The following is a 26,931-nucleotide window of genomic DNA, read 5'->3' as shown; positions in this document are numbered from 1 at the left end:
ACTTAGGCTGGTCTCATTCTGTGACTGTAATCCATCTTTCCATTTGTGATGAGTCGTGTGTTGTTGGATGTTGTAGGTCATATCTTGATGTTATGCTTGTCACACAACGGCAAACCACCTCAAGCTCGGTTTGTTTATTGTAGGAGTTATCGTAAGCTCTTGGAGATGGGGCCAAGTACTTATTTGATTGGGCAGAATGTACAGATCAAGAGTCCGGAAAACCCAATTTGCTCTCACACCTCGCTCATCAAGACCTCACTACCTGGTTGACTTCACAACAGAATCATCCCGCGCAAGGCGTTCTGGTATCGAGGCTCACCACAAGACCGGAAGCCACCAGACGATCTCACCTTCTCACACGGACTCTAGACTCGTGATACTACAAGGCAGTGCTTCAATCACGAACTGGCAGCCTCCTTCTTGGCCGTGACCTCGATCTCAATCTTCATCACGTCCTCCATCAACGCCGCCTGGATCATAGTCGCCGCGGGGCGGACCTCGCCAAAGTACTTTTGAAGCACCGGCCAGGTCTTTTGAAAGTCGTTGCGGTCGGGGAGGATGTAGCGGACGCGCACCACATCCTTGATCTCGGCGCCGGCCTCGGCGAGGGCGGCGGCGATGTTCTCCATCGTCTGCTCCGTCTGCTCGACAATGTTGGGGGATATGACGCCTGTTGCGTAGTTGTAACTGTGCCGTTGCATTTATTAGCATATACGCCCCATTTGTACATGGGCGTTTGTAAAACCATGATCTGAATAGGTTGGCGGGGTGGTGGAGGGAGACACGGACCCCGTGGTTCCAGACACAAAGATGAGATCGCCCGAGACCACCGCACGGGAGTAGCCGATTTGTGCCTCAAAGGCAGAACCTGAGCTGATGTTTCTTCGGGACATGATGGGTTGAAAGAAGGGCTGAAAAAGGGTGGAGGTGAACTGATGCGAGATGATGTGTTTGTCAGGTGTAGTTGTGGAAGGAAAGGAAAGAGGACGTAGTGGATATGATATACGAAGAAAGAGGTTGAGTCACTCGCAATAACGCAGATATTCCCGCATGTTAGTCTCGCGATTTCTACGAGAAAAATGGACTGGGCCAATTAGAATCTTGTGCACAAGCCCGTTTTGGCCGTATTGGGACATGGGCTGGGGATGTAAAGGACCTTTGAACATGGTACTCAGAAAGACCGCCCAGCCTCGAAGCGAAGCGAACAGAATCAAGACTATATGAGACGCAACAGGTTTCGAGGCTCGGCATACACGGTCCTCAAGGCGTCTGAACTGCGCGAAAGGTAATTTGAGTACGATGCTGGTGATATTCATACGCGCGATGAGTCAAGCAGCCACTTTGGGGTTACCTCTTCACGATAGGTCAACGAGCGGGTCTCTTGGAGATAAGGTACACCGTAGGTGAAGCCATTCACCAAGCTAACTTGAGTGTGCAAAAATGACATATGGTGAGAGCGGCCTTGACAACCTCCTGTTCGATATCTACGGAAGTTTGGCGCATTGCAGTGAGCGTGCGAAAGAAAAAGTCCCAAAATCGAATGATGGGATGAGCGGGGAAAGACGACTTAGACTGAAGATTAGACGAGCTGCAGTTCGCCGCACTTTGCATGGTGGGCTACCTAGATTCTGCAGAGCACCTTCCAGGTTGGCTTATTCACATCGCAATCTTCGGTTCTGCCTCAAGGTACCTGCTCAAACCATGATGACCTTGGTGAGGATCTTGACGCCCGATCATGCTCCGGGACGCCATGAAGGAAGGTACCTTCCTACCGATCGTCTTGGAAGGTACGAGTAGGCCATGACCTGCCTCCTTTTCCTCAAACTGGTCATCAAGCATGTTCGCGACTGCCTTCCGACTGGAACCAATTTCCTCCATATGGTTCCTTCTAGAAGAGAGCTGGGAGGCAGGTACATTGAACGGTGGCCGTGTGAGCCATCACGCCTGGTTTCTACAACTGTCCCTGATGTCAGTCTCTTTCACATTGTCAGACCCAACTGCCCTCCACAGCATCTTCCTTTCGATTCTTTCTGCAGCCCCCTTGTCAACCAAACAACCAAAGCAACCGGTCTGCGTGCTATACATCGGGGAGAATCTAGTTCAGCAAACAGCAGAAAATAGAAGAATCTTCGCAGTTCACCTACTGTCATGTCCATCTCGCCATCTTCGGAGTTGTCGTCTCTGCCCTCCTTGACACAAGAATCTACTCTCTACTCCGAATACGGTCTAGACGAGGAGTCACAGACCCAGAGCCGAGCTCAGGCCAAGCCCACGACAAAATCTGCGTCCAAAAAGTCACCATTCCTCAAGTATCCGGCCGACATCCAGCGCCTCACACGCCGCGGGCTTTGCACCTATGGCATCAACACGGGCCCAGTACCGGATGACACAGACTGGGCCAAGCTTACTGTTCCTATGCTCAAGGAGCAGCTCGCCATGCGTGAGATGCCGGACGATGGGAAGAAGAGTGTTCTCGTCGAGAGGCTTGAGAACTTAAGCACGTACAAGCCTGAGGTCGTTGCTACCCGAGACGCTCCTGACGACAAGCCATTCGGCCCCATCTCCAAGAACACCAGCAGCAACGGCGAGAAGCGCTTCTTTGTTGACACAACTGACAAGAGCCACGTTGGTTCTGTCAAGAAAGCGATGAAGGAAGACATGTTTGTGATCAAGCAGTCCAACGATTTCAATGGCGGAGTCAGCATCAGCATCCGTGGGACTGGACCCGATACATACGAGGTCATTATCGGAGCAAAGACCTCGTGTACCTGCTCGAGCATAGTGGGTAACGCCGAAGCATTATCAAACAATTGCTAACCTCAACTAGATGTTCAGACCTCGCAGCAATTGCAAACATATAATCTGTCAGCCGCAATGCTACCTTTCTCTCTCGCATCCGACTACTGACGAAATCGCAGACGTCCTGACGCATGTCTTCCGGGCACCAGCAGAGCTACTCCCGCAGAGAACGCTCTTTTCCGAAGAGATCGAGAGGCTCTTCGAGCGTGCCCCTAAAGTCCGCTTCACAACAGCGGAGGCCAGCCAAGACCCCTCCATGTCCGACGGTATTACGAAGTCCAAGGAAGACAAGTCCTGCCCCGTCTGCTTCAAGGACATTGGCGAGGCAGAAACGGTGTGCTGCTCTGAGTGTGGCAACCACACACACTCATCTTGCTCCGACGTGTATATGCATCAGCAAACCGGATGGGCCCTCACGTGTGCTGTCTGTCAGGCTGGCTGGTCGAACTCAGTTGTCTAGGAGCAAGATGGCAGCTTCTTAACAAGAAGTCTGGCGGGGCTTTGGTGCGTGAGACATGACTATTGAAGCCGTATGACTGGCTTCGAAAGGGCAGTCGGCAGAAGGCTTGACGGCGCAGCCGGCTCAACAATTATTTGCGTTGGAGGGAGAAGCTAAGTCTCAGGAGTATTGTTGACGGGCCTGAAATATCAATGAAGACGCTTATCAGATGTACTTTATCATCACTATCAAACTTGAGTCCACGGAAAGTAAATGAAAATGGCTGGCAGTGTTGATTGCCTCTTCCTCTTGATGTAAATGGATTCACACGAGCGACGCCAAGCTTCAATGACGTTTGCATCTGTTCTCTTTACCTTGCATTCACCACATCGTTGCTAGGCTGTCTCACCTCTCATATACGGTCTTGGTCTCTTTGCTGTTATTGAGGCGGCCAATTGCCCGAGATTCTGGTTGATGCAGTCCTGCTGTGTACTCAGAGAAGGGTCACGTACTGTCTTCGCAGTTTGATCGCGCTGCCACCACATTTTATCACCCTCTGCTTGATCAGCTCCCCTGCGCGCTGAAAGATGATCCGCCTACTCTTCACCCAAATTTACATCGTACTTTTCAAGTAGACTCCTGAAAACCCGTTCTTTCTCATCCCCCTTCGCCATTTTGATGACTGAATTCCTATCATCATCAAAATTGTTTCTTGCTCCTGCTTTCGAAAGCATCTCAGTGATTTCTTCATTCCCGTAAAAAAAGGACTCATGTAGTAGGCTGCTCCCACGCCTAGTCCTGCTCGTTACGCTGGCGCCGTGCTTGATCAGAATTTCAACGATACCCGCGCGACTCTGTCTGATAGCATGAGCGAGTCTCCTTGCCATATGTGGTTTACTTCGGCCCTGGTATGTTCGAGAAGCCATTGGACAACTGCCTCTTGCCCATTCTCGACCGCGCAGCGCAGCGGTGTTAGTCCGGCATAGTCTGAAGTGTTTGCAGCATTGGGACTCTTCTCGCACATCAATTGTATGACATCGAGCATCCCATCCCAAGCAGCTTGATGCAGAGGTATCCTCCCTTGCCGGTCCTTGGCCATGACGTCAGCATCATTATTGACGAGCCATGTTGCTGTCCCCCACTTCCCCGAGATCACTGCCAGGTGTAAAGCCGTTCTTACTTCCCTATCTCGCAATGCTCTGTTCGCAATTTTCCACAGATATTCAACCGCGGCCCGTTTCCCATAGAATGCAGCCCAGTGAAGCGCTGTTTTCCCCCAGGCGTCAAGAATGTTGATATTTGCACCTGTGTCTGTCAATAGTTTGACTGCCTCTACAAATCCTGTCATTGCGGCACAGTGTATCGGTGCGACCCCATCTCTGCCTTGCGCGTCGATGTTCGCGCCCTCCTTTATGAGCCTAGAGATAACCAAATAGAGACTACCCCGGGAGATTTTCCGCCGGCTTGAAACACCATGACCAACCTCTTCGTCTAGCTCTTTCCCAGACCTACAAGCATAGTGCAATGGCGTCCATTCAACCAAGTCTCGCGCGTTGACGTTGGCGTTGACGTTTGCTCGATTTATATCTATCAATTCCATAAGGAGATCGTATTAATGTATTCCGTAATGCAACGGTGTCCAACCAAGAATATATTTTGCGTTAACGTCTTCCCTACGACGTATTGCATTTGTGAAGCGAGCGTAGTCTCCAGTCCAGATTGTTTCGTTCAGGTCTGTGTGGCGGCACTTTTCATGATATCTGTAAGTACTTTTGCTGTATCCGCTATTGTTTCCGCTCACCAATGTAGAGTCCTCAACGAGGTTGCACTGCCAAGGGCGCTTCTGATCCTCGTACAGTTTTAGAATGGCTAATACGGTCGATGCAACTTCGAGTGGTCCATGGAGTGCGGAACGAATCTCGTTCTCGAGATCTCTCTTCAAAAAACACATGGCCCTCATGGAATACAATGCATAATGATGTCGTCCGTTGAACTGTATCTGTTCACCGCTCAAATTCAAGGCCAAGCTGACCTGCCTCAGGAAATCCACGATTCTGACTGTCGCTAGAGTGGATAGTTCATTCTCAACGGAGAATGTCATGGCGACGCGGAATGGCCACAAGTACACCGCTCCCGCCTGCTGCCAATGCTGCTGCCTCTCGTGATATCGGGCATTCTCTGCTGCCAAGTCGACAATGAGAGAAACCCCCGGAAGCTTGTTTTCCACGCTAAGCGCCGGAATAATGCTCAGGTAAACGTCACTGAGATTACCGAGTCCAGTGTCTTCAATATTCTTCGCCAGCTTTAAAAGTTGGTCGTTATGGAGGGCGAAAGACTTCCAGTTTGTATCGGCCTTCGCTTCATGCTTTGGACGTGTTTCCACGGGACCTTCAAGCGGCTGTTTAAGGGTCATTACTGCAGCCCTGAAATAGCTCGAGAAGATGTCCTGCGCATACAACAACTTCAAGGGACCGTGGAACTCGGCGACCAAGACGTCATGGCTGGAGTTGTTACCCTCTATCCCGGGGGAAGTCTTCTGTGTTTTCTCCTCGCCTCTTCTTTCGTATATTGAAGAGAACCAGTAGAATTCAGAGACGTCCATCTTATCATCCTTACGTCGCTCCATATTGACTGTGAATTCGGGCAATTCTTCTACACCAAATTGCCGACGATCGATCTCGGATCCACCAAGTCCAACAACTCTATAATTTTCCTTGCATGTTGCATCAGTCGTAATGCCACGTTCTGGGAGATTTGTCAATCTTGACAATCTTTTAATCCTAGCTGTCTCGCTGGGCATCCACCACGAGAGGTCTCGATGCAAACTCTCCGTGTATGAGCCAAGAACACGCAAACCAGGCCTCGAAGGCGATCCTTTGACGCGAAGCAACTTGTCGTCTTTCTTGTCTCCCACGATGTCCTGATGGTTTATCTCTTCGTTCTTCTCAAGCTCATCAACGGAGAAAAGCCACATCGACAAGGCTGCTTCAAGCTCATCAGCATGAGCATTCCATTTCCCTTCTAACGGGTTCAATCGAAAATAGATGACCTCTCCATGAGCTGCCAGAGAGCAGGTAAAATTACTTAGCTCCGAATACCGGAACAGTGTGTTCATTGTAGTCTCAACGGACCGTGCAAGAGAGACAGCTTCCGCGGACGCAGGCCCCTGCCAGCTTGTCAGCTGGGCTAGGTCCCTCCTGATCATGACAACACGATGTTCGGTTGAGACTGTCGAACTTTCTTGCGGAACGTCTTCCTCGAATTCGTTGACTTGTGCTTGCAAACTTTTGATACTCCATGCCTGGGTTTTGTATTTGGCGCCAGGTATCCAAGGGCTATTCGGGATGTCCGCAAACGTCGTTGCAAACCAATCGAGTTCGTAGCCTGGCCGAGTTTGAAGAGATCTTGGTGGATCTGCGAGACCCCGCCGAACCCAGGCCCTTACAGCAGTCATTAAGAGGATAGCGCCGAGCTGTGCAATAGATACTGACCAGTGTAGCCCACGCAGGCCACAGAACTGGACGATGTATCCACACAGACTGACGACTGTTCCAATGCTAGCTTCCAGCTCCAAAGAGATCCCAGGTTTTTCGTTCACAGGAGCGATATCTGGCATGACTACCTGGTTCAAGTGAGGCCCTGGAGGCTTTCTCTCACCGCGCCTGCGTTCCGATGTTGTTATGAAAGACCGTTTGGTTTTCGCATAGATTGCGAACGAGTCGAATACCTGATCACTGGCCGTTTTGGTTTGCTGTAGCCAGACCAACTGCGCCGTCAATTCGTGAGAGGGCCGGAATTCCTCTTCGATAGTGCTGCTCTCTACAACGTGGCCGCAAAGGAGGAGGCCAACAACCAGCAGAAGTGTCCCCACCCAATGGCATGGGAACGCGTACTGAGCGACTGGCTCTCCATCCTTGAGAAAACCTAGTGATGGGTAATGTACGGAACATCCGGCGTATGCAATGAGTCCTAGCTGGAGCACAACGCCCCATACTGCTGCTATGCGTAATTCAGCTCTGCTTGTGATGTTATGAGAGTTGAGAGTGATATTTGGCGAGCTCTTTCGTGGGTTCCGTGTAATAATGATGCGTGACTTCGGCGTGTTTGTTGAGTGTGATGATTTCTCCTTGTCTTGTTCCGTGGAAGCCGACGAATTCAACGACATTGCTTTGCGGAGGAGATTTCCTGGGGACTCGTTCTCTAACATGAGAGTGAGATCGTGCATATTCAATCCGATTGAGGAGCTCACCAGCAAAATATTGATTCTTGACCTTATCAAAAGGCATGACCTCCACTTGAACACCATCGGTCACCCCATACTCAGGCAGCAAGCAAATGAACTCTGCCACTGGAGCCGACCCCATACATCTTACGACCTCATGACTGTTCCAGAGCTCGCAGACCTCTGTTGACGTAGACGACATTAGCTCTTGTTCAGCAACAGCGAGATTCTCTCTAGCTCTGCCAATAAGTGCTTTGAGGAACCCGGGCCCTCCGACTCTTATTGCGCTAATTACTATGGTAATAATTCCCAGAGGCACCATGGCCAGGACAATATTGTCAGCCCAGCCTAGTGATTGACTCATAAACTGCATAGTGACTCTCTCCCCGAACAGGGTGAGCAATCTTTGTACATGTATTTATGTCAGTATACATCTTTAGAGCTGATGTGAAGGATCTGAGGACGCTGAACTGACGGTGCTAGGTCTGAGAACAGATTATTGACGAAGTCGTCTCCATCATCTGCTGCAACGCTCGCAGCGAGCACAAGGGCGAACAGAAAGGCCCGCATCATTTTGCTGTGATTCTTGCGCATTCATGCGCAATCAGTCGTCGGTTTTGTGTTGTTGATTCATCAACGATATCGAGTGTGTGCCTCTTGGTGCTTGGTAGGCGCTGGAACTTCGATGGATGTATGTATGCTGTCTTAGTGGTTCGGACCAGGATAGCTGAACGAAACACCCATAGGGGGCCTCTTGTTTCCAACCGAAGGAGAGCAGGCTTTAACATGTTGGTGTAAGAATGTCTATCATTTGTAACTGCCTAAAGTATCCACCTCCATGCAATATGCATATGCAGTAGGCCCATGTCATAGAGCCTTTCGCTTAGCGCCAACACGCATTATACATGAGGCATCTCTAAATGGTTGGTGGTGGTACGGGTACGGTCCTATACGCGCCCGGCTACCAGAATGTGGTGGTAGTATTATCTCCATCTTCTTGCCGTGCAACTGCACGGCAAGGTGCATGAAATTTCGTAAAGCCGCTTCAGGGCTTAGTAACTAGGTTGGTGCCTCTAGGCGCCATTTCGATGTAACTTACCCAGATACAGCTTGCATCAGAGGTAAGAAGCGACAAGGGCGCCAGCGCCGAACATGGAGGCAACTGTGATGAAGCTGGCAGTTGAGAAAAGAGAAATGCCGCTGAGTCCATGTCCAGAAGTACAACCCCCGCCGATTCTCGATCCCAGGCCAATGAGGAAACCTCCTACTACCGCCAGCTGTGGCGAGACCGCCGTATCAGCAGCACCAAGGGCAAACTCGGGGTATGCCGTCGCAACAGCCCACGCGCCGGCGGCCAAACTCGCAGAGAAGAGAATGTTGCTATACGATGGCTTCCCCTTTTCGCCGCCACCCTGAACCGCCCACCAGAAATACCGTCCAATCTCGTCGTAGGAAGTCGACACACCGAGCATGGACTTGCGTGAGAGCAGCGAGAAGAGCTGCGCCAGACCAATCAGGAGTCCGCCGACGGTGGGAGCGACGACGGCGTAGGGGCTGGCGGGAGTATACTTCATGCTGGCGTAGATGACGCCCGTGAAAAGTGCCTCCACGCCGACGAAAGCGACGGCTCTGCTCAGACCGGCACGCTCGTGGACGGTGAGCTTGGGGTTCTCGGGCGGTGCCGAGCTGGCGTTACTGGTGAGGAGTTTCTGGAGGAAGCCGGTCCACATGATGCCGGCGAGGACGGCGCCGCCGAGGACGTAGGGGCCGGATTTGGTGCCGACGGCGATCTGGGCGAGGACGGTGCCGGGGCAGGAGCCGGAGATGGCCATGCCGGCGCCGAGGATGGAGCCGCCGAGGATGTTGCCGTCATACTGGGAGAAGAGGCCTAGACGCGAGGGGCTGCGGGGCTGCGGGCGGACGTAGCCCGCCTGGTCCAGTACGAGGACGAAGACGCTGTATATCGTGTCAGTTGTGTGGGAGGATTTGAGGGAAGCAGGTGCTGGGATAGTTGGACGTACGTGCTGCTTGCTGCGGCTGCAAGGAAGGCCTGGATCATGTGCCAGTTCTCGAACTTGAGCTGGGCGATGATGACGGAGGGTTGGTAGACGCCCGCTGCTACCAAGGCGGCGCCGAATGCGGCGCCCGAGAGGGCCGTTGTCGCCATGGCTTGGTCGGCTGTGGATATAGGATAGAGAAGATGAGAGTGTGGCTGCTCCGCGGGAAACGTTCTGGGACGAACTGCTGCAAGCTGGGAGTTTGGCGGGTGTGTACTGTATATATGAGAGGTTTTCTCTTCTATGACTGGTTAAGCGAGGAAGAGGAGGTGATGTGTGGTGGAAGTTCAAAAGCTTCAAACTCCTCAAGCTGTCTCGGGACGAACTTATACAGTCTGAAGCCAAAACTGCCAACAGAAGAGTTCAAACGTTTGGGAAGATTATCGAATTTGCCAAGTTCTCGGGTCTGCTTAGTGAATCAAGCCCGAAAGCCCAGATACGTTCGGGGACTTGAAGAGAGAGGGAAAAATGGACCGGTAGCGGGGCCCTTGGTTAATAATCTTCGCCCCCATTGTCAAAGGCCGAAGAGTGAAGAGGGCCAACCCCTGTAGAGCCTCTACCCGCCTTGGTCAGGTAAGTGGTAATAGTGGTTAGACCCCATCCCGTACTCTGTTTCTGCGGCCGAGCCAGGCGTCTGGGTTGAGTTTTGTCAAAGGCGGTTTAGAGTGTAAGTGACGGATGGCTAGTGGCGTTTATTGTTAACTTGTTCCCTTTTCGGATAGCAATGACGCCTTTTGGGAGCTAACTAACGACATGGCACTAGCTTATTTTGAGTCCTTTGGGGATGTGTATCCAAAGTTTTCTTCGTGGTGTGAAAGAAGCTGCTATCTCTGAAAGAGTATGGCGGTTCGATTTGCACGCATTTCAGATCCCCGATGAGATAAAGATGCAATTCAAGAACAGGTGATGCAGATGGTGCGTGCGCCATTCTTCAAGGTCGGCAGTTCAGGGACCATGAAGTCCGTCAGCAAAGGATTGATTGGGCAGAGCAAGGTGTCCGAGGTAGGGGGGATCAATAAGGTTGCAGGAAATCAGTTGAATCCCGTCCCAGGATGGTCCTGGGTCGCGAACTCGAATCCACAAGGGTTGTTCTCTCTCTTTCTCTCTCTCCCCCCCTCAAGCCAAAGGGCCTGGGAGAGGACGGCGACCACTTTGAAGAAACGGTCGCCGACGTCGGGGAACTGCCGGAACGCACGGGCATCACCGAGAGTGGATACCCCTTCCTCACCGGGATGGATTACATCTCTCGGGGGCTTCCGTAAGCCTGTGCTTCTTTCGGTGACTACTACCGTGACCGAGGGGCTTCATGCTCTCTAGATTATGTATTCATGGACGGCGAGGCTTAAGTGAGATGTTTCGAGAGTTTAGATATAAGAGTTGAGCAAGTGGCCATATTGTGATCCTTCATCTTGAAACTACATTATTAGTAAAACCACCAACACTAGCCGATGAAGCGGGTCAACCAGTTGCGAGAACATATCCTCAACGCCTCACTTACACACTCAGACATGGCTCAAGAACCCACAATCCACGAGATCTTTGAGCCGGTCACAGGCACATGGCAGTACATCGTAGCCGACCCTTCGACCAAGGCCGCCGTGATCATCGACTCCGTCTTGGATTTCGATCCAGCAAAGAACGCCATCTCTACACAAACAGCCGACGGCCTTCTTGACGTTATAAAAGAGAATGGCTACAGTGTTGTCAATATCCTGGAGACACACGTCCACGCCGATCACTTGACGGCATCAAAATATTTACAGTCTCGGCTGCGGGAGGCACAGGACGGCGCGGCCCCCAAGATCTGCATCGGTAGGCGGATCGGAGTTGTGCAGGAGAGATTCGCCGAGAAGTATGGCATCTCCAAAGACGAGTACGCCAATGCCTTTGACAGACTGCTCGACGACGACGAGGTCTTCGAGATTGGAGACCTCAAGGCTAAAGCCATCCACCTACCGGGCCATACGCCCGACCACATGGGCTACATGATCGGAGGTGAGCACTTCCCCACAGACAATCACCAAGAAGTATTAGCCCCATCATACTGACCAACACTTCCAATAGCAAACGTTTTTGCGGGCGATTCCCTCTTCAACCACGATATCGGGTCCGCACGGTGCGACTTCCCCGGCGGCAACGCCCGCGACCTCTTCGCGTCGGTACGCCGGCTGCTCGACCTGCCAGAGACCACCAAGATCTGGACAGGGCATGATTACCCGCCGGCCCACCGCGGACCCCTGGCGGCGACGGAGGTTGCGAAGCAAAAGACGGAGAACAAGCACCTGGCGCAGAACGTGACGGAGGAAGACTTTGTCAAGTGGCGCGAGGAGAGGGACTCGGGGCTCGGCGAGCCCAGGCTCATGCACTGGGCGCTGCAGGTCAACGTGAGGGCTGGGAACATGCCTAGTCCCACCAAGGCCGGTGATCGGTTGTTACATGTGCCTGTAAAGATGCAGGGTGTGACTTGGTAAAGAGAGAGTTCATGTCGTGCAGGTAGTGAGAGCGTGGAAACGAGGTTGTTTGACTCCCGTGTATAAGAGATGAGGGATGTAGAAGCGTCTATTGTATAGTTAGTTAACGTCGGCCACGGTCATTAATGAACTTAGACAAGTCGTCTGAGACAGCCAGTCTTCCTATTTCGCACGTGCACATGAAGGTATCACGAAGATCGAATGGGGTAGAGAGCATGTAAGTGCTGGTGTTCCTGACAAGGTACGTTGCGTCAATTGGCCCATGTGTTGCAGCCCCCCGCGCCACCGCCGCGTGGGGAAAGTACCGAGGTCTCGTCACTGAATGCGGGGAGTTCGGCCCCGGCTGAGTGGAGGGATAGGAGGCCGGGGGACGTCTACTCCCCCACCAAATCACAACGTCAACGTCGGCAGCGACCCGGTATATCATATTATTAATCTCGCTCGGTTCAATCTTTTCTGTTCACATAAGAGCTGGCGTGGCCCCCGTTCCATTGGATTTGCGACACCGGATTGGATCTCTATAGGATCAGTGACGACACAGCACATTGCACATTGACCATGCCTCACTCTATTACCGTCAAAAAGATCGAGGGAAAGCCCGGGAAGGTGTACTATCCGTGAGGAATCTCTTTTCCATTGTTAATGACATTACCGTAATTAATTCAAATCTCAGCCTCCAACTCAATGAAGTCCCCAAGCCGACCCCAGGGCCCAAAGATGTCTTGGTGCGATTAACCGCCGCCGCTCTCAACCACCGTGATCTCTTCATCCGGCGCCACCTGTATCCAGGCATCTCGTTTGACCACCCTTTAATGGCAGACGGGTACGGCATCGTAGTCGAGGTCGGAAAGGACGCAGACAGAAGCCTCCTCAACAAGCCCGTCCTCATCACACCCAGCCGCGGCTGGGCCTCGAGCCCGGACGGGCCGGAAGACATTCGCAAATTCAGTGTCATCGGCGCTACTCAGACGTACCCGGACGGCACCGCGCAAGATTACCTCGCCCTCCCCCAGGACGAGGTCGAGCTGGCCCCGGAGCACCTCACACCCGCCGAAGGCGCCGCCCTACCCCTCGTCGGGCTCACGGGCTGGCGCGCGCTCGTGACGAAGAGCGGAAACGCAGAGAAGGGCAGAAACATCCTCGTCACGGGCATCGGAGGCGGCGTGGCGCTCCAGGTCCTTCAGTTCGCCGTCGCGTTCGGCTGCAACGTCTACGTCACCTCTGGCGACGAGGCCAAGATTGAAAAGGCCAAGAGCATGGGCGCCGCCGGGGGCGTGAACTACAAGAAGAAGGGGTGGGAGAAGGAGCTGCAGGCACAGATGCCCAAATCGCGGCCGTACCTCGACGCCGTGGTCGACGGTGCCGGCGGAGAGATTGTGGGAAAGGCGGTCAAGGTGCTCAAGCCCGGCGGTGTGATTAGCCAGTATGGCATGACGGTGTCGCCGCAGATGGATTGGCTGATGCAGGCTGTCCTCAAGAACGTGGAGCTTAAGGGCACGACTATGGGATCGCGAGAGGAGTTCAGGGATATGGTTGCCTTCGTGAGGGAGAAGAAGATTAGACCTGTTGTTAGTCGAACGGTCAAGGGCCTGACGAATCTCGAGGGCATTGATGGGCTTTTCAAGGATATGGAAGCGGGCAAGCAGTTTGGCAAACTTGTGGTTGAGTTTGAGGAGCCCTCTGCGTCGCCTAAACTGTAAGGGAGAAGCTTGTGTTCCAGTATACGACATAGTACATGTAGAGTATCCCTACCAGCACCGGGGATTTCTCTGAATTTAATAAACCTTAACAAGGATTGAAAGTGCTCTTACACGAGGAAACTATTGTCCTCTGTCTTCAATGATTCATTCCATTTGGTTGACCACTATCTCAGAGACCTCCCAATTAACTCGTACGTCTATGCCGTACAGGGCAAGCTGATTGGGCAAGCCCATTGTATCCTCCAACACATCAACCAGGTGTGTAGCCTCAAGAATATTGCTGTCCTCAGCAGGACCTACGTTCTCGAGGGGCGTAGTTGCTGTCTACCTAAAGGACTTCCCTCGAGATGTGTTTGGGCCTTTCCGCTGTTTTTCAAGAGAGGTCACACAAACACAAGCTCAGTCATGGGATCTTTCAGAGGACTTTCGGTCCGTGTTGGGTCGTGCCTTCCTGATCTGGTTCTTTGAGTTTGGTTGGTTATCTCACCCTTGGCATAGGCCTCATCAGGAGTCTGGTCAAACTACATGTAAGTCAGTGAATATACGCACGTGATGGGTGGCCTTGGAAATGGTGAATATTCACATTCAAACCTGGCCACTGGCTTCTTCCTGTCTACCCTTCTCTCTTTCCTCACGCCAGGTACAAGGCCCCTCTTGGAGATACTTCTCTCTGTTCTCCGAGCTTCTTCTTTCACCTGCAACAGAGAGGAAAAGAATCCTGTCTCTCCCTCACCCATCTCAACCACAGCAATACATCAAGCTTGTCGCTCGCAAACTCATACAACTGGTACAGCGTATACAATCTTCTCACGATGTGGCATCAAGCCATGTTCATTGTCACGGCCATGGCCTTGATGTTCCTTGCGAACGTCAATGTCGTCGCCGCTGCAGGTGGAAATGCAGATCTCAACACCATTGACGTTTCCCCTGAAGCCACCTTTAGCAACGGTCTTTCCAAGCGCGACATTTCCATTGGCCCTCACCTCGCTCCCAAAGAATTCCCTCACAACAACCCCCTCAACATCACCGAAGGGGAGGCCCTCAAACATGGCCACAAGATCATCCCCGTCAACAAAGAGATCTGGGCCCACCTCGTCAAGACCGCCGGCCTCGATCGCAAGCGCGAGACCGTCGAGTACAACCTTGAGCAGCACGACAAATCTCTCTCTAGCATCGGCAAGCGAGTCCCAAGATGCGGCGAGAATTACGACCTCGAGAAGGAACCCCCTGACCCGCAAAACTGGTGTACTCCAAGCCCGATTGTTGGCGACTGTCAGCTCGGTATCTGGTGCCAGGCCGACTGGCCGGGCTGGAGACAGTGGCCTAGTCGCGGCTGGGTCTTCAACAACGCCTGCGAGCTTTTCGGAGAGAACGTTCCTTTTCAATGGGGCGACTGGCAGCCAATTTGCAGCCCCCTTCCTTATGTCACCCTCTTCTTCGCCCACAAGGATCGCTGGCCTCACATGGCGTAAGTGCTCGTTCTCTCCAAACTTTATGTCGCTTCTTGTTGGATGAAGACTAACACAGTTTACACTAGGTACGGTGGCAAATACTACAACAGCTACGCCCCCGGATGGGAGATTTACTATCCCGAATCGCCAGAGGGTGGCCCTGTCCCAGCTAGCTACTACTATCATCGTACCTTCGACTGCTCGATGAAGCCGAAGAATTGAGGCCAGATCGGTACAGGTGTCTGCAGGGGCTGTAGAATGCTGGAATTTGTTCCTCTGCATGACAGATAACTCGATCGCACGCCTTCAACAACGGAAGTCATGATTTCGGATTGGCCCCAAAGGAGCAGAACTTGTCCGGGGAAACACAAAGGTTGGAGATAGAGTAAATACTGGGTCACCCAGCTTAGGTAGCGAACACCACCTTAGTTTCTCAAGACAATTGCATTACACATCATGACCTTTTCCTATATTGACATTTCGCTTTTGATTTACAGCCCTTCAGGGGGTATAGTCTGGGTAGATCGCCGACATGTCAGAAGACTCTTGAACTCTTGCATGGAAGGGTATCTTGAGTGAGCTAACATCTCACCTACGTATGTAGCGACCCCTTTTCTGCAAAGATGCAACAGACACCTGTCCCAGTCTACACAATTTCTTCCGCCTTCTCTACGTCCCACGTTCCCCTCACCCCTCACTCGTCGTCCTCGCTCTTCTTTCTCTTCTTCCTCTTGTGGCCGAGCTCTTCGGGGGGTATAAAGTCCTTTTCCCTCTCGCGCAACTTCTCCTCCTTCTTCTGCTTCTGCTGCTCCAAGCGCTCGGCCTGCGCGGCCTTGTTCTTGGCCTCCTTGCCCAAAAAGTACTCGCCCGTCTCGATCTGCTTGTCGACCTTGCTCTTCTCGGGCGCGGGCGGGAAGGGCGTGTAGACCTTTTTGGTCTTGTCCGTGACGTTGTGCGGCACGCGGCGGCGGCTGAGCGACTTCTTCTTAAAATTAGGCAGGAAGCGGTCCCAGCTCTCCTCGGCGAGCTCGGGGTCCTTTGCGAGCTCGCGCTTGATCATGAGCTCCTTGACGTGGTAGATGGGGTGGATGTTCTCCATGCAGTCCTGGACGACGCGGCGCACCTCCTTGAGGCCCTTGTAGGGCCCCATGACGGAGACGGTGCTGCCCTGCACGAGGATGTAGGTCTGGGTGAGCAGCTCGAGGGCCTTGAGGGTCGAGCCGTTGGGGCCGAGGATGCGCTGGCGGCGCTTGACGTAGCGCTCCTTGTTGCGGACCAGGTTGCGGATCTTGATGATATCGCATGCGACGCCGTCGTCGAGGATCTTGAGAGCCTGCGGCGCGGGGACACTTCGGGCCAGGAGCTTGATGAGGTCGCGGGCGTTAAGGATTGCGGCGGGGTCAAATGTTTTTCTGGAGGCAAAGAGCAGCATGTCAGTCACTGTGATGGAGTGGGCTGAGTATTGAGGAAGAGGATTGCAAATTGAAATACGAACCTTGTCGTCTTGACGGTCATTGAACCCTCAATCAAGTCGAGCGAGCATGCGATGCCCGTCTTCTCGAGAGCCTTTGTGACGAGAGGCCATGCCTCCTTGAGGTACACTTCGCGGTACTTGGGGAAGACGATCTGGAAGGAGGATTCCTCAGCGAATGTGCCGCCGGCATTGTCGGCCGGTGTAAAGGCGTCGATTTTCCATTTGTCGATGTCGTCCGTGTCCCACGGCTTGTCCTTCTTGTATGTGGAGGGCATCTTGTCGGTTGTCGCGTGTTTGCAAGACAGTGGAGTTGACGCCGAATTGTATACGAGAAAAGTTTCGTAGTTACTTACCTACTGGTGGCTGCGGCGAACTTTTTCTTATCGATAACGCTGGCGACGGCACGTGGGGTACACCGGTTTTTATGGGGCCGAGTCCGGCATCCTCAAGGTGAAGCCGGCCCATTTCACATCGTGGGAGAACAGTGACGGTATCAATGGTAGTGGCTTTAACCTTGACAACTTATGCGATTTGAATGCAGCTGCAAGTTAGTGGTATGTCGGGAATGCGCATTGGACCGACGTGTCTAATTAATTCAGGGCTACTGCTTTCAAAGTTGCTGCTTAGTTGCGAACCCTTAGATCTTTGTGAGAGCCACCACTGGGGTCCAGTTGACCGGTAGCGTTAGGATTCTGGCGAGCACTGTTGTGGCATGTCACTCTGAATGCCAAATCCATCCGAGCAGAGTGATCGATCGCACGTATGTGTCCAAGTTTTCGAGGTTCTCTCACCGGCGCTCCAAATCGGGAATCTGCAAAGTTTGTCTGTACCACCCTACCTAAGGGTCGGCGTTGCCGTGAGATCTTCATAGTAGATAACAACGAACCTTCTTCCAACGCTTATGCTTGCGGGTACTGGGGCCGTTGCGACCCCCCCAAGTATTACCTACCTACTCTTTCTGATGATCAGGGAGAGAAAACTTCAAGATCCTGACACATCAACACAGCGCGTGCTGTAAGGCTGAATGGGGTAGCCGATCCAATCAAATCGCGGCTTCCGTAATACGGTCCAGTGGGACTACCAGCTGGGTAATCAGTATCGCCGATAGGCTCAGTTGGCAGTTATCGCGTCCCGTCCATCCCCATCCCCAGTAAATTTGGCCCTCCATCCTGATCGATTAAGGGGATGCGGCATGAAATCAATCCGTTCACCATTCCATCTATTTTCCCCTATTCCAAAAGTCAACCAGCTTTTGTGTCCAACGTGCCTTCGTAATGTCTGAGACCTGGCTGTAGCTTTACCTTGTAACCTTAGTCTCCTCCCCGCAATTCTGTCCTAAGGTAGGGAACGTACCTGTCTCCCCCCTCCAACTCAACCATTTGCTCCTTTCTGAGTCGCCTCCAGCGCGTCTTCCCGCTGAACAATTTTTTTTCGCACTCCTACGTATTTGTACCTGCCATCTACCACCCACGGCCTGACTGCACACAAACACACACGTCTCGCAACCTCAACTTCGCGCCTAGACCCGAATTCTCCTCGCAAGCCACTTTTTTGAGCCTTGTACTTGGGTCTCTTGCGAAAAACTTGCGACTGCACCACACGCGCGCCTTGCGATCGCGAAGTGGCATTCGATATCCTCCCTCCTTCGACATAGTCCTCCCGTCCGCGACGATTTCGCTGCAACCGCCATCCTGGCTGCCGTTCGAGAGCCTTCTGCGCCTGCTCCGGCATTGGACAACATTACAGAGCACGATCACGATCACGATCTCCCCTCCTTTCGAGACGTCATGGAGGAAGCCACGGCTCTTGCCACCCTTGCGTTGCCGCAAACGAACCTCGAGACGATCTCGCGGCCCAGTTCCACGTCGACGTCGGAATCCGCATCCGCAGCCGCGGTTGTAGCCGCGGCCTCGACGGTTCCCCAGTTGCCAGGCATTTCAGCGCTTGCCCAGGCCAACAACTCTGCGACGAGCTCGCCTCAGATGCGGTACGTGAGTATGCTTGGTGTCAGGAGAAGAGACGAGGAATGCGCAGAGGGACACGACGGGCCGTCAGCTTGATGGTCACAATTCACTTGCGCTACTCGTGCGCTCGCTGAACAACTTTGGAGCCATTTCGGCGACAAAGTAGGCGATGCAGCCATTGCGCTCCATCGAGAGATCTCCCTCTGCTGCTATATCATTGGCTTATCCACAGTCTGGTTTCAGTGGGGGAAGAGACAGTCGAGATGGGATGGAAGATGTGACCAAGAAAGTGACGAGAGCTTCATGTGCTGACTTTGATCCACAGAGAAGCGATTCCCGCGCCCGCTCCCGTTGCCGCCTCCACACCGACTCAGGCGCCCGCGCCCGCGCCAGCTCCCGCGCCGACACCGACTTACGCTTCTGGCGGAGGATCCACCACGGTATGTGTGCATTTACCTTCCCTTATCCCACCTTGTACGGATACCATCGCGGGTATCTTATCATCGAGCCCAATCCCGAACCCCAAAAAAAACTCCCCCATCTCCTGCGTTAGTGTTATCGCAATTACCGTTCAGGTATTGCTGTTATCTAAGAACCAATGAACCCTGCAAGGCAGGTGTGGGGCTGCAACTGGCCGCGGTCGTTCCTTCCCTGTCTTATCTTTGCTCCACAGATAAGTTTTCTTGTTCCCATGCAGCGATAGTCGTCAACACCAAGGCCAGAGTCCCAACTCTCATCGCGCGCTTCACCCCGTCAAGCACCACGAACAAGCAAATAGTCACATTATTTTCGCATTTCTTTTGGAGCACATATCTACAAGTCCTTGACGAAATCTTTTGCGACAATTTCGCTGGCGTTGCGCATCATGATGGCTACCCAAGCTAACGAATCTACGCAGCCGACATGCCAAAACTGCCAGACCTCAACCACGCCCTTGTGGCGGCGCGATGAGTACGGATCAGTCCTCTGCAATGCATGCGGACTTTTCCTCAAGTTGCATGTAAGTGTATCGCATTCTTTTCATACACAGACGAGCTAAATCGGTATTAGGGTCGTCCGCGTCCGATCTCGCTCAAGACCGACGTGATCAAGAGCCGAAACCGCGTGAAGACGATGCGCCCTGATCTTGCGTCTAAGAAGAAGGTACGTGATCCATATACATTGCCTAGCTTTGGCTAATAATGCGCCTAGCAACAGCAGCAGCAACAACAAGCTCATCAGTTTGGCGCAAACGATCCGAATGGCCTCGACATCCATGGGCAGAACCAGCGCAGACAGTCGCAAAAGTCAAACGGCAATCCGGACGGCTCTGACTCCCCCGTTTCTCGTACCGCGACCCCTTCTCTATACAACCCTAGCCTCCCAGTCTTCCAGGGCATGGACGATGCGCAGCTTCAGGCTGGACTGCAGGGCTTCAATGTCTCTGGGACGGACAACCGCTCGGGCTCCCCCCTGAATGGTGACCGACACCTTGACGTCCCGCAAACACATGAGCAGCTCATTGCCGCCAATTCCGCCCTCAAAACCCGGGTTAGCGAACTGGAACTCATCAACGAACTCTTCCGCGGTCGACTCAGCCAAATGGAGCAAGACGAAGCAAGCGCAAGAAGAGGGCAGGAGATTAGCGGCAAGGCGGAAGCCCAGCTGCGGGCTCAGCTCGAGAGCAGTAAGAAGCAATTGGATGAGAGCCATCGCAGAGAAAACAACCTCAAGCGGCGTCTCGACGAGATGGAGCTGGAGCTGAAGGATGCCAGAGATGCCCTGGACCTCTCTGACTCTGGCCGCGCAGCAAAAAAGCCTCGGATTGCTGAAGTAGCTGCCAATCCAGCCGTCGCTGCGGCCACGAGCGGAGGAGGCGGTGACGGTGGTGGTGGTGGAGAATCCGAAGTCTCGACTCCTCAATCCGCCGCCGCGAACTGATATGGCATCATCCGGGGTCCAAATCACCGTCACCTGCGCGATTTCCACGTACATCACCACACCACCAGATCCCAACATCTTGGGACGACGCTTTGCAAAATTCTCCACGCTTATACCTATAATGCCGCGTGTGTTTTTCCATGTTTCTTTTCTTGGTTTACCCCCGGATATCCTACGGGATTCGGGTACGATGGCTCGGGCTGCTTGCTGCTAGAGGGACAGGCGTTGCGGCCCTGTGGGTCAAGGTAGTCAAAAGTTTTTATTGTGACAAAAAATAGAGGCTTTACGGGATTGATGACCACACATACCAAACTCTATCTTCCTAGAGTTGTCCTCTGTTCTGCTGTTGTGATGCTCGGTTCCAAGCTGTGTGATCTTTGTATGGTTTGGGTGGAGAAGGGTAGTGGAGGACGAGGATAGTATCATGAACCACGAATGCGTATTAGTTGCATGGCTATTAACAGTGCCATTGATTAGTCCTAAGGGAAGAAATGGCTTGGTTCCCCAACGTCATGATCCCTTTGGTAAGCCGCTGTTGTCCGCCAATATCGTGTAGATGACGTCCTAGAGAGACTTAAGCCTATGTGTCTGAAGAGGCGCGTGATAAGTGGGCAGAGGGTACGCACCTCGACTATCAGTCTATCGATGCAAACAATTTCTGGTTGGAAGCGATGGTTGGAGAGGTGGCAGCTTGTGTTAGGAGGTGATACATCGCCACGGTGAAGAGGAGAAGGACGTGTAGATGAATAAGGAAGAACAGAAAACGACAGACATGAGCATCAGATGGGTTCGACCTTTTGACCCCAAGTCTTCTCACGTTAGCCTCGTACCGTACCGTATCGAGAGATACAGGTGCACACAATCGAAGAGGATACCAAGATGCGCGTAGGGAAGGTAATAGCTCGCATGAATCAAGAACGCCAAGAGTAATGAATACAAGACTCGTTGAAACTAAAGTCATCTGTAGTCTTGACTGTTTTTTGTCATCACATTTTGAGAATCCATGTAGCATAACAGAGATTTGATAGACGACGAGATAGCTGTAGGACGCAGGAACATTCAGAACCTTCAATATAGCCATAGAAGAGTAGTATCAATCGCAGATACAATCCTTGAGACCCTCACGCTACATATACCCATCCTAAGCTACTAAACACTCCAGCCACGATAACTTCCTGCCGGGGTGCTGGGGTGAAGTAGCAGACGAGACATTCATCACAAACACGCAAATTTCCCGTCAAGCCCGATGCCGCGCCATAGAAAGCTGGCACAGGTCCAAAAAAGCAATCGTGGCTGTAAATGGCATGTTCGCAAACTCCCCTCACCCCACAGGGAGCCGAGGGAGACATCGCACCTTAGACCTAATGTGCGATTAGATACCTACATACCTTTGGTACCTTAGTGAGAGAAGATAGAGAGGCATGCGCGGATGGAAGCCGGGAGAGAAAAAGAGACAAGGATGGTGCTGCTGGAGAAAGAGACGGGCGCATCCATCCTCCCCTCCCCTCCCGTCAGCCAGCTGCCTTCCCGCTGAGGCGGGCTCCATATTTTTCCTATCATTCGCGAGGTTTTGATAATGCCTCTGTTGACTTGACTGAGGTAATCGTTGAGGACGCTCTGAAGTGGACTGTTGAATTAGTACCTTTAGCGACGTCTGCCGTTCTTCTTCTTTCCCCCAATGATGCCGCGCTGCAGATTGAGGTATTTGAACGGCGATGATCTCTCTTGGCCTTTTTTTTCGGACTCTGTCGGTACTTGCGGAGTACGAATACCAAGTTCAGGGCAGAATTACGGATAATACACACAGACTTGCGATTGCGATCCCTGGAAATCCTTCGCCCCGGACTGGAAGGCAGGGATGATGGCAACATGCAATTTTTCGTTTTTACTTGGTGCAAGGGCTTCTTTTAGGACGTGCACGCCTGCGATAGAGGGGTTGGGGTGAGGGAGATAAGACACCATTATCACGGTTATCGTCGAGAAAGAAGGGGAAAAGAAAAGTGAACCAATAAAAGGCCCTTTTCGATCTCATGTTGCCCAAGTACCTACTCTGAAAATGCACGGTTCTGAAGAGCTATCAAGTTATCACGCTATTTGCGTATTGAAAAACAAGTCCGAATTCCACAAGGTAAAGCTGAGCCAAGTTTGTCGTCTACTTATGCGCACCTTTTCTTTACAAGAAACAGATTGGCATTAGCAAATAAGTACGGGATCGAGGCGCAGCAACAAAATCAAGGAAAACAAAATAATTGGAACAATTTACATCTGACAAGGGTTGAAAACGGAATTTTCGTTCTCTGCGTGCCTACTGTGGCGAACATTAGTGGCGTGTCCGGCGGGATGATATCTACCTTAGAGCCGAATATATGGGAAAGCAGCAAGCCTCGGTGGCTTGCGCGCTTTGCTTTGCTTGACTGGATTCACTGGAAGGGCAACAGGGCTCGGGGGAATGTTATGCGTGCCGTTGGTCGTTGTGGAGGACGGGATAAAAGATTATCACAGATTCCAGAGCTGATTTTTCGCACCGAGGTTTTGCTGACCCCCATTTCTTCAGGTTTCCATGTGAGGTACCTTACATTGGGCAACGCATAGTGTGGCATCCAAGTATCTACTACGCCCCCTCGGGGGAGTACACAGCACGTAATGTGTGGTCGAGAGCAACCCCGATGGCGAAAAGCACACCACCCTCACCCAGCTCGCTCTCTCCTACCAATGCTAGGTACGAAGCTCGAAAACTAGTTCCCTCAACATTCTCCCTGCGTGGTGCTGCTTGTGGTTGGAAGACCCCGTCCGACCCTCTTCCGCGGGCGGCGGCCCGTGGTCTAAAGACCATTTAGACGACGAATAAGTTCCCAAGACAGTGAAAGTACAAAAGCTCGGACGCCCGGAGCCCACGCCCACTTACCACCGGCCGACCGATGGATCGACCAAGGCACGCAAGCATGCCAAGTCAACGCTTTTCGCAACGCAGTCGCTCCAACAGCTGCCAGCCAGAAACAGAATAGAGAGAGAGAGAGAGAGAGAGAGAGGAAAGGCCTGGGCCTAGGCACTATCCTCCGAGTCCCCTCTACCGTATTACGTTGCCGCAACCTCTGGTCCTCTTGGGTCATCTTTTGGCGGCCTCTTGCCATTGGCCGATGAAGACTCGTTTTCCTGTGCCCAAGCGGCCGCTTTAGGCAAGTGGAGAATGCCTCTCCACTCTAACCCCAACCTGGGGGAGAACGGGACGAGAGGGCCACACACGCACGCCCCATGGTGTTCTGGGGGAGGTACCTTCACGCTTACGGGCCACACGGTCCCACGGCTCACGGAGGGAATCGGGGGAACGGACGGCGAGCGAGAAAGAGCGTGGCGTGCTGTATGCAGCAAGGGAAAGAGATAGATGGCGAGAGAGATAATTACCTGCATGCCGATTCCGCCATGGTTTTTAATTCCCATATCAGTTGGCACACCCGACATGCCCGCGCTTGAATTTGTGACTCCTTCTCGCAAAGTTCCCAGTCACATTCATCCTCTCGTTTTTTTTTTATGTTTGTGCCTGCTTGTCTCTCTTTCTACCTTACCTTTTGACTGAATACCTGGGCTTATCACATCCAATCGCCAAATCGTGTGGAACATTGCAGTTAACAGGGCGAAATCTCGCAACTGACACCAGGGAGGAACGTCGGGTCCATCCCTCTCGTGTCTAGTTCCCTCCAGAGACATTCCAGACGGGCGCCCAGCTCCATATCTCTCATATCTCGGGCTATCTCCTCACCACCATACCAGCATACCAATTCGCACTTTTTTTCGATTCGCCTCCATTATTGACATTGGTCTTCCTCCCCCCCTCCCTCATCCCGGAGCAATCACAATCCTCCTTCACAACAGCCATGTCAAGGACAGGAAGTTAATTATTCACCAACACCTTCTCGAAAGCGACCCACGTCTTCTTCTTCCCACAGAAACTAAAGAACCCACAACTTTCTGAACCGATCAAGTCGCCCTAACTACACGCCTAATTGTACGTGCTCTAGACGAACAACAAAATAGTACTACACGGATTAGACACGCCTAAAAGAGGAAGAAGACGAAAAGAAGGCACCAATACAACAAGCACAACAAAAATGCTTCAAATGTCACAACTACCAAGCCGGGCAGGCTACAGCCCCCTCGTGCCCTCACCCCTAAACCCAGACGTACACGCCATCGCACCGCAACGGTGCCAAAAACTACGCGAAAAGAGACGCCAGCAGGGCCGCGGCGACGTGAGCCCGACCCAGAGACTCCTCCGCCACAAGGCCGCCATGGCCTGGAAGTCAGAAGCCCTGACGCGGGAGAGCACAATGTACACGAGGGACGAGATCCTCGATATCCTCGCAGAGTGCGATCGTCAAGACGAGGTCGCGGCGAGGGGCCTCATCGTCATGGCTACCTCGAACCAGCCACCATGGCCGCCGTCCCAGAAGCAGCAGCAGCAGAAGAAGCAGCCAAAAGTCCATATTCGGGCGGCGCACTGGAAGGAGCACGAGGGCGAGGAGTACGATTTCTTCTGCGAGGCCGACGACGACGCGGACGAGACCTCACGGCAGTGGGGGTCGCTCGTGCCTAGGTTACGGAGCCCCTTTTCCAAGGATACCGCTCGCCGGGTTGCGTTGGCATTCGGGTTGATGTGTATCTGTGGATGCCTACCGGCCCTTCGGGCCCACGGCTTCCACATGTATTCGGCTACCGAGGCTACGTAAGGTGTTATGGCCCTCCCAATTCTGGCCACATTGAACAAAACCACCAATTCGTCATCAGGCGGAATGGAACTTCATAATTCTAGCCCGACCCAAAAGCAAAAGAGAAGAGTCTGTCTATCGGAGCGGGGCTTTATCGTCATCCATACATCAGGCCAAACCAGCTCACGTCTAGAGAGCATACATTACAAACATTACACACGTCCATCATCCTACAAGTCGTTGCTGAGACTACTTCTTCTCCTTGCTCGGGTCGGAAGGCTTTTCTTTATCCGTCGTGGGATCGGCGTTGACCTGTTTTGCGGCTTCCTTTGCGGCATCGTCCGCGGCTTCAACAGAAGCCTCTTCCTCCTTGGCCTTCTTGGCATGGTTCACCTGCCAGATAGCCCGCTCGATTTCGACGCCCAGCTCGGGTACATCAAGCGTCTTGGCAATCCGTTGGCCGTTGGCCTGTGAAAGCAGGATTGCCTCGTCCTTTGCGTTTTCTCCCTTGCCTTTCAAAGGCTCTGTGCTTCCAAGGGCCGGTTTCGACGGTGTTACGGTTGTGTTTTCTGGGATTAAAGGCGTATAAATGTCATCCAACAGCTTGGACGGGGACAAGGCCAGGAGTTTGTTGTCAACAAGGAATCGGAGGTGCTTGCCTCCCTCGAGAGCGCGCCAATGCGACCAAGCTCTGTAGACGAGATAGAAGAATGGCAGATTAGGTATCCTAGGGGGATAATAATATCAGCAATGCAATTCTTCCACATAACAGAATCGGAATTGCAGTTTCAACTTACACGGGCACTAGGGCGAATGGCGCCGAGATGGGCATGCCAATCAAGCACCATATGAGCTTCCTCTTGTGCAGCGCATCTCGTTCGGTGGCCAGGGTCCTGACAACCTGCTCAGCCTGCTTTGTTGGGATGATGGTATCCGGGAAGACCAATTCGATCTTCTCCTTGCCCTTGAGCTCCTCGTCCTTGCGTCTTGCAGAAATGGGTGGCACCGACTTCAACCCCCATTCTTCGTACGGAATTCGACGCAGGGCGTAGTTTCCATAGCTCACAACCTTCTTCTGCCATCCGCTCTCTTTTGCTTCCCAGCCAGCCCATAATTTGGCCGCCCTCTTGCCGACCTTATCTACCAAGCCTTGTTGGTTCGTCGTCGCAATGTTCAGTCGTTGTGAGTAGAGTAGAGTCCGACTCGTGGTAATGGGGAGGAGGTAGAGACGCATATCGGATAACGAGGGCTCAGCCCAAGCGATGAATAACGGGGTATGGTTGGGGTAATTAACTTCGTTGTCGTCGGGTCCCTCGAGAAATATGCGACGCGCTGCCCCGCGGCAGTTGCGATGGGATGGAGGGGGAGGGAAAAGAGGACGCTCTTGGCTCAGAGATTAACAGAGACAGCTTCTCCCAGTCCGCATGTCGAGTGATATACTGAATGAGCCGAGGGGCGAAAAGAAAGTCCCAAGTGATAGAAAACCCAGGCGGCCTCTTGTCCCTTGTCGAAGAAAGGAGGCAATTTTGACGTGTGTCGTGGAGTTCCAGGTCTGGAAGCTCTCAGCCTCTTGGACTTTGAAGAACTAGAGCCCTGCCCCCTGTCATCCATCTTAGCTTCTGGGTCAAGCTTCCTGGACTGAACCCGGACGCAGAGCAGTGACGCAGGTCGGCGTCATGGGCCGTTCCTGTGATTTGAGTGGTGCGCCGGCTGCGAGGGGCCACTGTTAGG

General features: G+C 52.8%; 10 protein-coding genes across 10 annotated transcripts; 6 read left to right on the top strand and 4 right to left on the bottom strand.

The window, feature by feature from the left end:
- Positions 1-398: 398 nt before the first annotated feature.
- Positions 399-893, bottom strand: N0V96_005773 (uncharacterized protein; the record flags this gene model as incomplete). Its single annotated transcript, XM_053189607.2, has 2 exons — positions 399-687; positions 790-893. The coding sequence occupies 2 exons, from the start codon at positions 891-893 to the stop codon at positions 399-401; spliced, it is 393 nt and encodes a 130-aa protein (XP_053053060.2).
- Positions 894-2,148: 1,255 nt separating this feature from the next.
- On the top strand, positions 2,149-3,259 carry N0V96_005772 (uncharacterized protein; the record flags this gene model as incomplete). Its single annotated transcript, XM_053189608.2, has 2 exons — positions 2,149-2,764; positions 2,919-3,259. 2 exons carry the CDS (start codon positions 2,149-2,151, stop codon positions 3,257-3,259), a joined length of 957 nt encoding a protein of 318 aa, XP_053053061.2.
- A 5,316-nt stretch (positions 3,260-8,575) lies between these two features.
- On the bottom strand, positions 8,576-9,627 carry N0V96_005771 (uncharacterized protein; the record flags this gene model as incomplete). Its single annotated transcript, XM_053189609.2, has 2 exons — positions 8,576-9,416; positions 9,482-9,627. The coding sequence occupies 2 exons, from the start codon at positions 9,625-9,627 to the stop codon at positions 8,576-8,578; spliced, it is 987 nt and encodes a 328-aa protein (XP_053053062.2).
- A 1,338-nt stretch (positions 9,628-10,965) lies between these two features.
- On the top strand, positions 10,966-11,988 carry N0V96_005770 (uncharacterized protein; the record flags this gene model as incomplete). Its single annotated transcript, XM_053189610.2, has 2 exons — positions 10,966-11,512; positions 11,582-11,988. 2 exons carry the CDS (start codon positions 10,966-10,968, stop codon positions 11,986-11,988), a joined length of 954 nt encoding a protein of 317 aa, XP_053053063.2.
- A 558-nt stretch (positions 11,989-12,546) lies between these two features.
- YOG1 (Zinc-type alcohol dehydrogenase-like protein YogA) lies at positions 12,547-13,688 on the top strand (the record flags this gene model as incomplete). Its single annotated transcript, XM_053189611.2, has 2 exons — positions 12,547-12,605; positions 12,662-13,688. The coding sequence occupies 2 exons, from the start codon at positions 12,547-12,549 to the stop codon at positions 13,686-13,688; spliced, it is 1,086 nt and encodes a 361-aa protein (XP_053053064.2).
- An 827-nt stretch (positions 13,689-14,515) lies between these two features.
- On the top strand, positions 14,516-15,361 carry N0V96_005768 (uncharacterized protein; the record flags this gene model as incomplete). Its single annotated transcript, XM_053189612.2, has 2 exons — positions 14,516-15,156; positions 15,226-15,361. The coding sequence occupies 2 exons, from the start codon at positions 14,516-14,518 to the stop codon at positions 15,359-15,361; spliced, it is 777 nt and encodes a 258-aa protein (XP_053053065.2).
- A 472-nt stretch (positions 15,362-15,833) lies between these two features.
- KRR1 (ribosomal RNA assembly protein krr1) lies at positions 15,834-16,888 on the bottom strand (the record flags this gene model as incomplete). The annotated part of the gene is made up of 2 exons (XM_053189613.1): positions 15,834-16,551; positions 16,635-16,888. 2 exons carry the CDS (start codon positions 16,886-16,888, stop codon positions 15,834-15,836), a joined length of 972 nt encoding a protein of 323 aa, XP_053053066.1.
- A 1,512-nt stretch (positions 16,889-18,400) lies between these two features.
- GZF3 (GATA zinc finger protein 3) lies at positions 18,401-20,497 on the top strand (the record flags this gene model as incomplete). The annotated part of the gene is made up of 4 exons (XM_065757491.1): positions 18,401-18,604; positions 19,476-19,577; positions 19,628-19,720; positions 19,769-20,497. The coding sequence occupies 4 exons, from the start codon at positions 18,401-18,403 to the stop codon at positions 20,495-20,497; spliced, it is 1,128 nt and encodes a 375-aa protein (XP_065613834.1).
- A 4,115-nt stretch (positions 20,498-24,612) lies between these two features.
- Positions 24,613-25,221, top strand: N0V96_005765 (uncharacterized protein; the record flags this gene model as incomplete). Its single annotated transcript, XM_053189615.2, has 1 exon — positions 24,613-25,221. The coding sequence occupies one exon, from the start codon at positions 24,613-24,615 to the stop codon at positions 25,219-25,221; it is 609 nt and encodes a 202-aa protein (XP_053053068.2).
- A 228-nt stretch (positions 25,222-25,449) lies between these two features.
- Positions 25,450-26,434, bottom strand: N0V96_005764 (uncharacterized protein; the record flags this gene model as incomplete). Its single annotated transcript, XM_053189616.1, has 2 exons — positions 25,450-25,927; positions 25,998-26,434. 2 exons carry the CDS (start codon positions 26,432-26,434, stop codon positions 25,450-25,452), a joined length of 915 nt encoding a protein of 304 aa, XP_053053069.1.
- Positions 26,435-26,931: the final 497 nt, after the last annotated feature.

Source organism: Colletotrichum fioriniae (genome assembly GCF_027942845.1).
Source record: "Colletotrichum fioriniae strain IMI 355084 chromosome Unknown scaffold_6, whole genome shotgun sequence".
Lineage (NCBI taxonomy): Eukaryota > Fungi > Ascomycota > Sordariomycetes > Glomerellales > Glomerellaceae > Colletotrichum > Colletotrichum fioriniae.
Note: the sequence above shows the minus strand (reverse complement) of the source record. Positions and strands in the feature narration are given on the sequence as shown.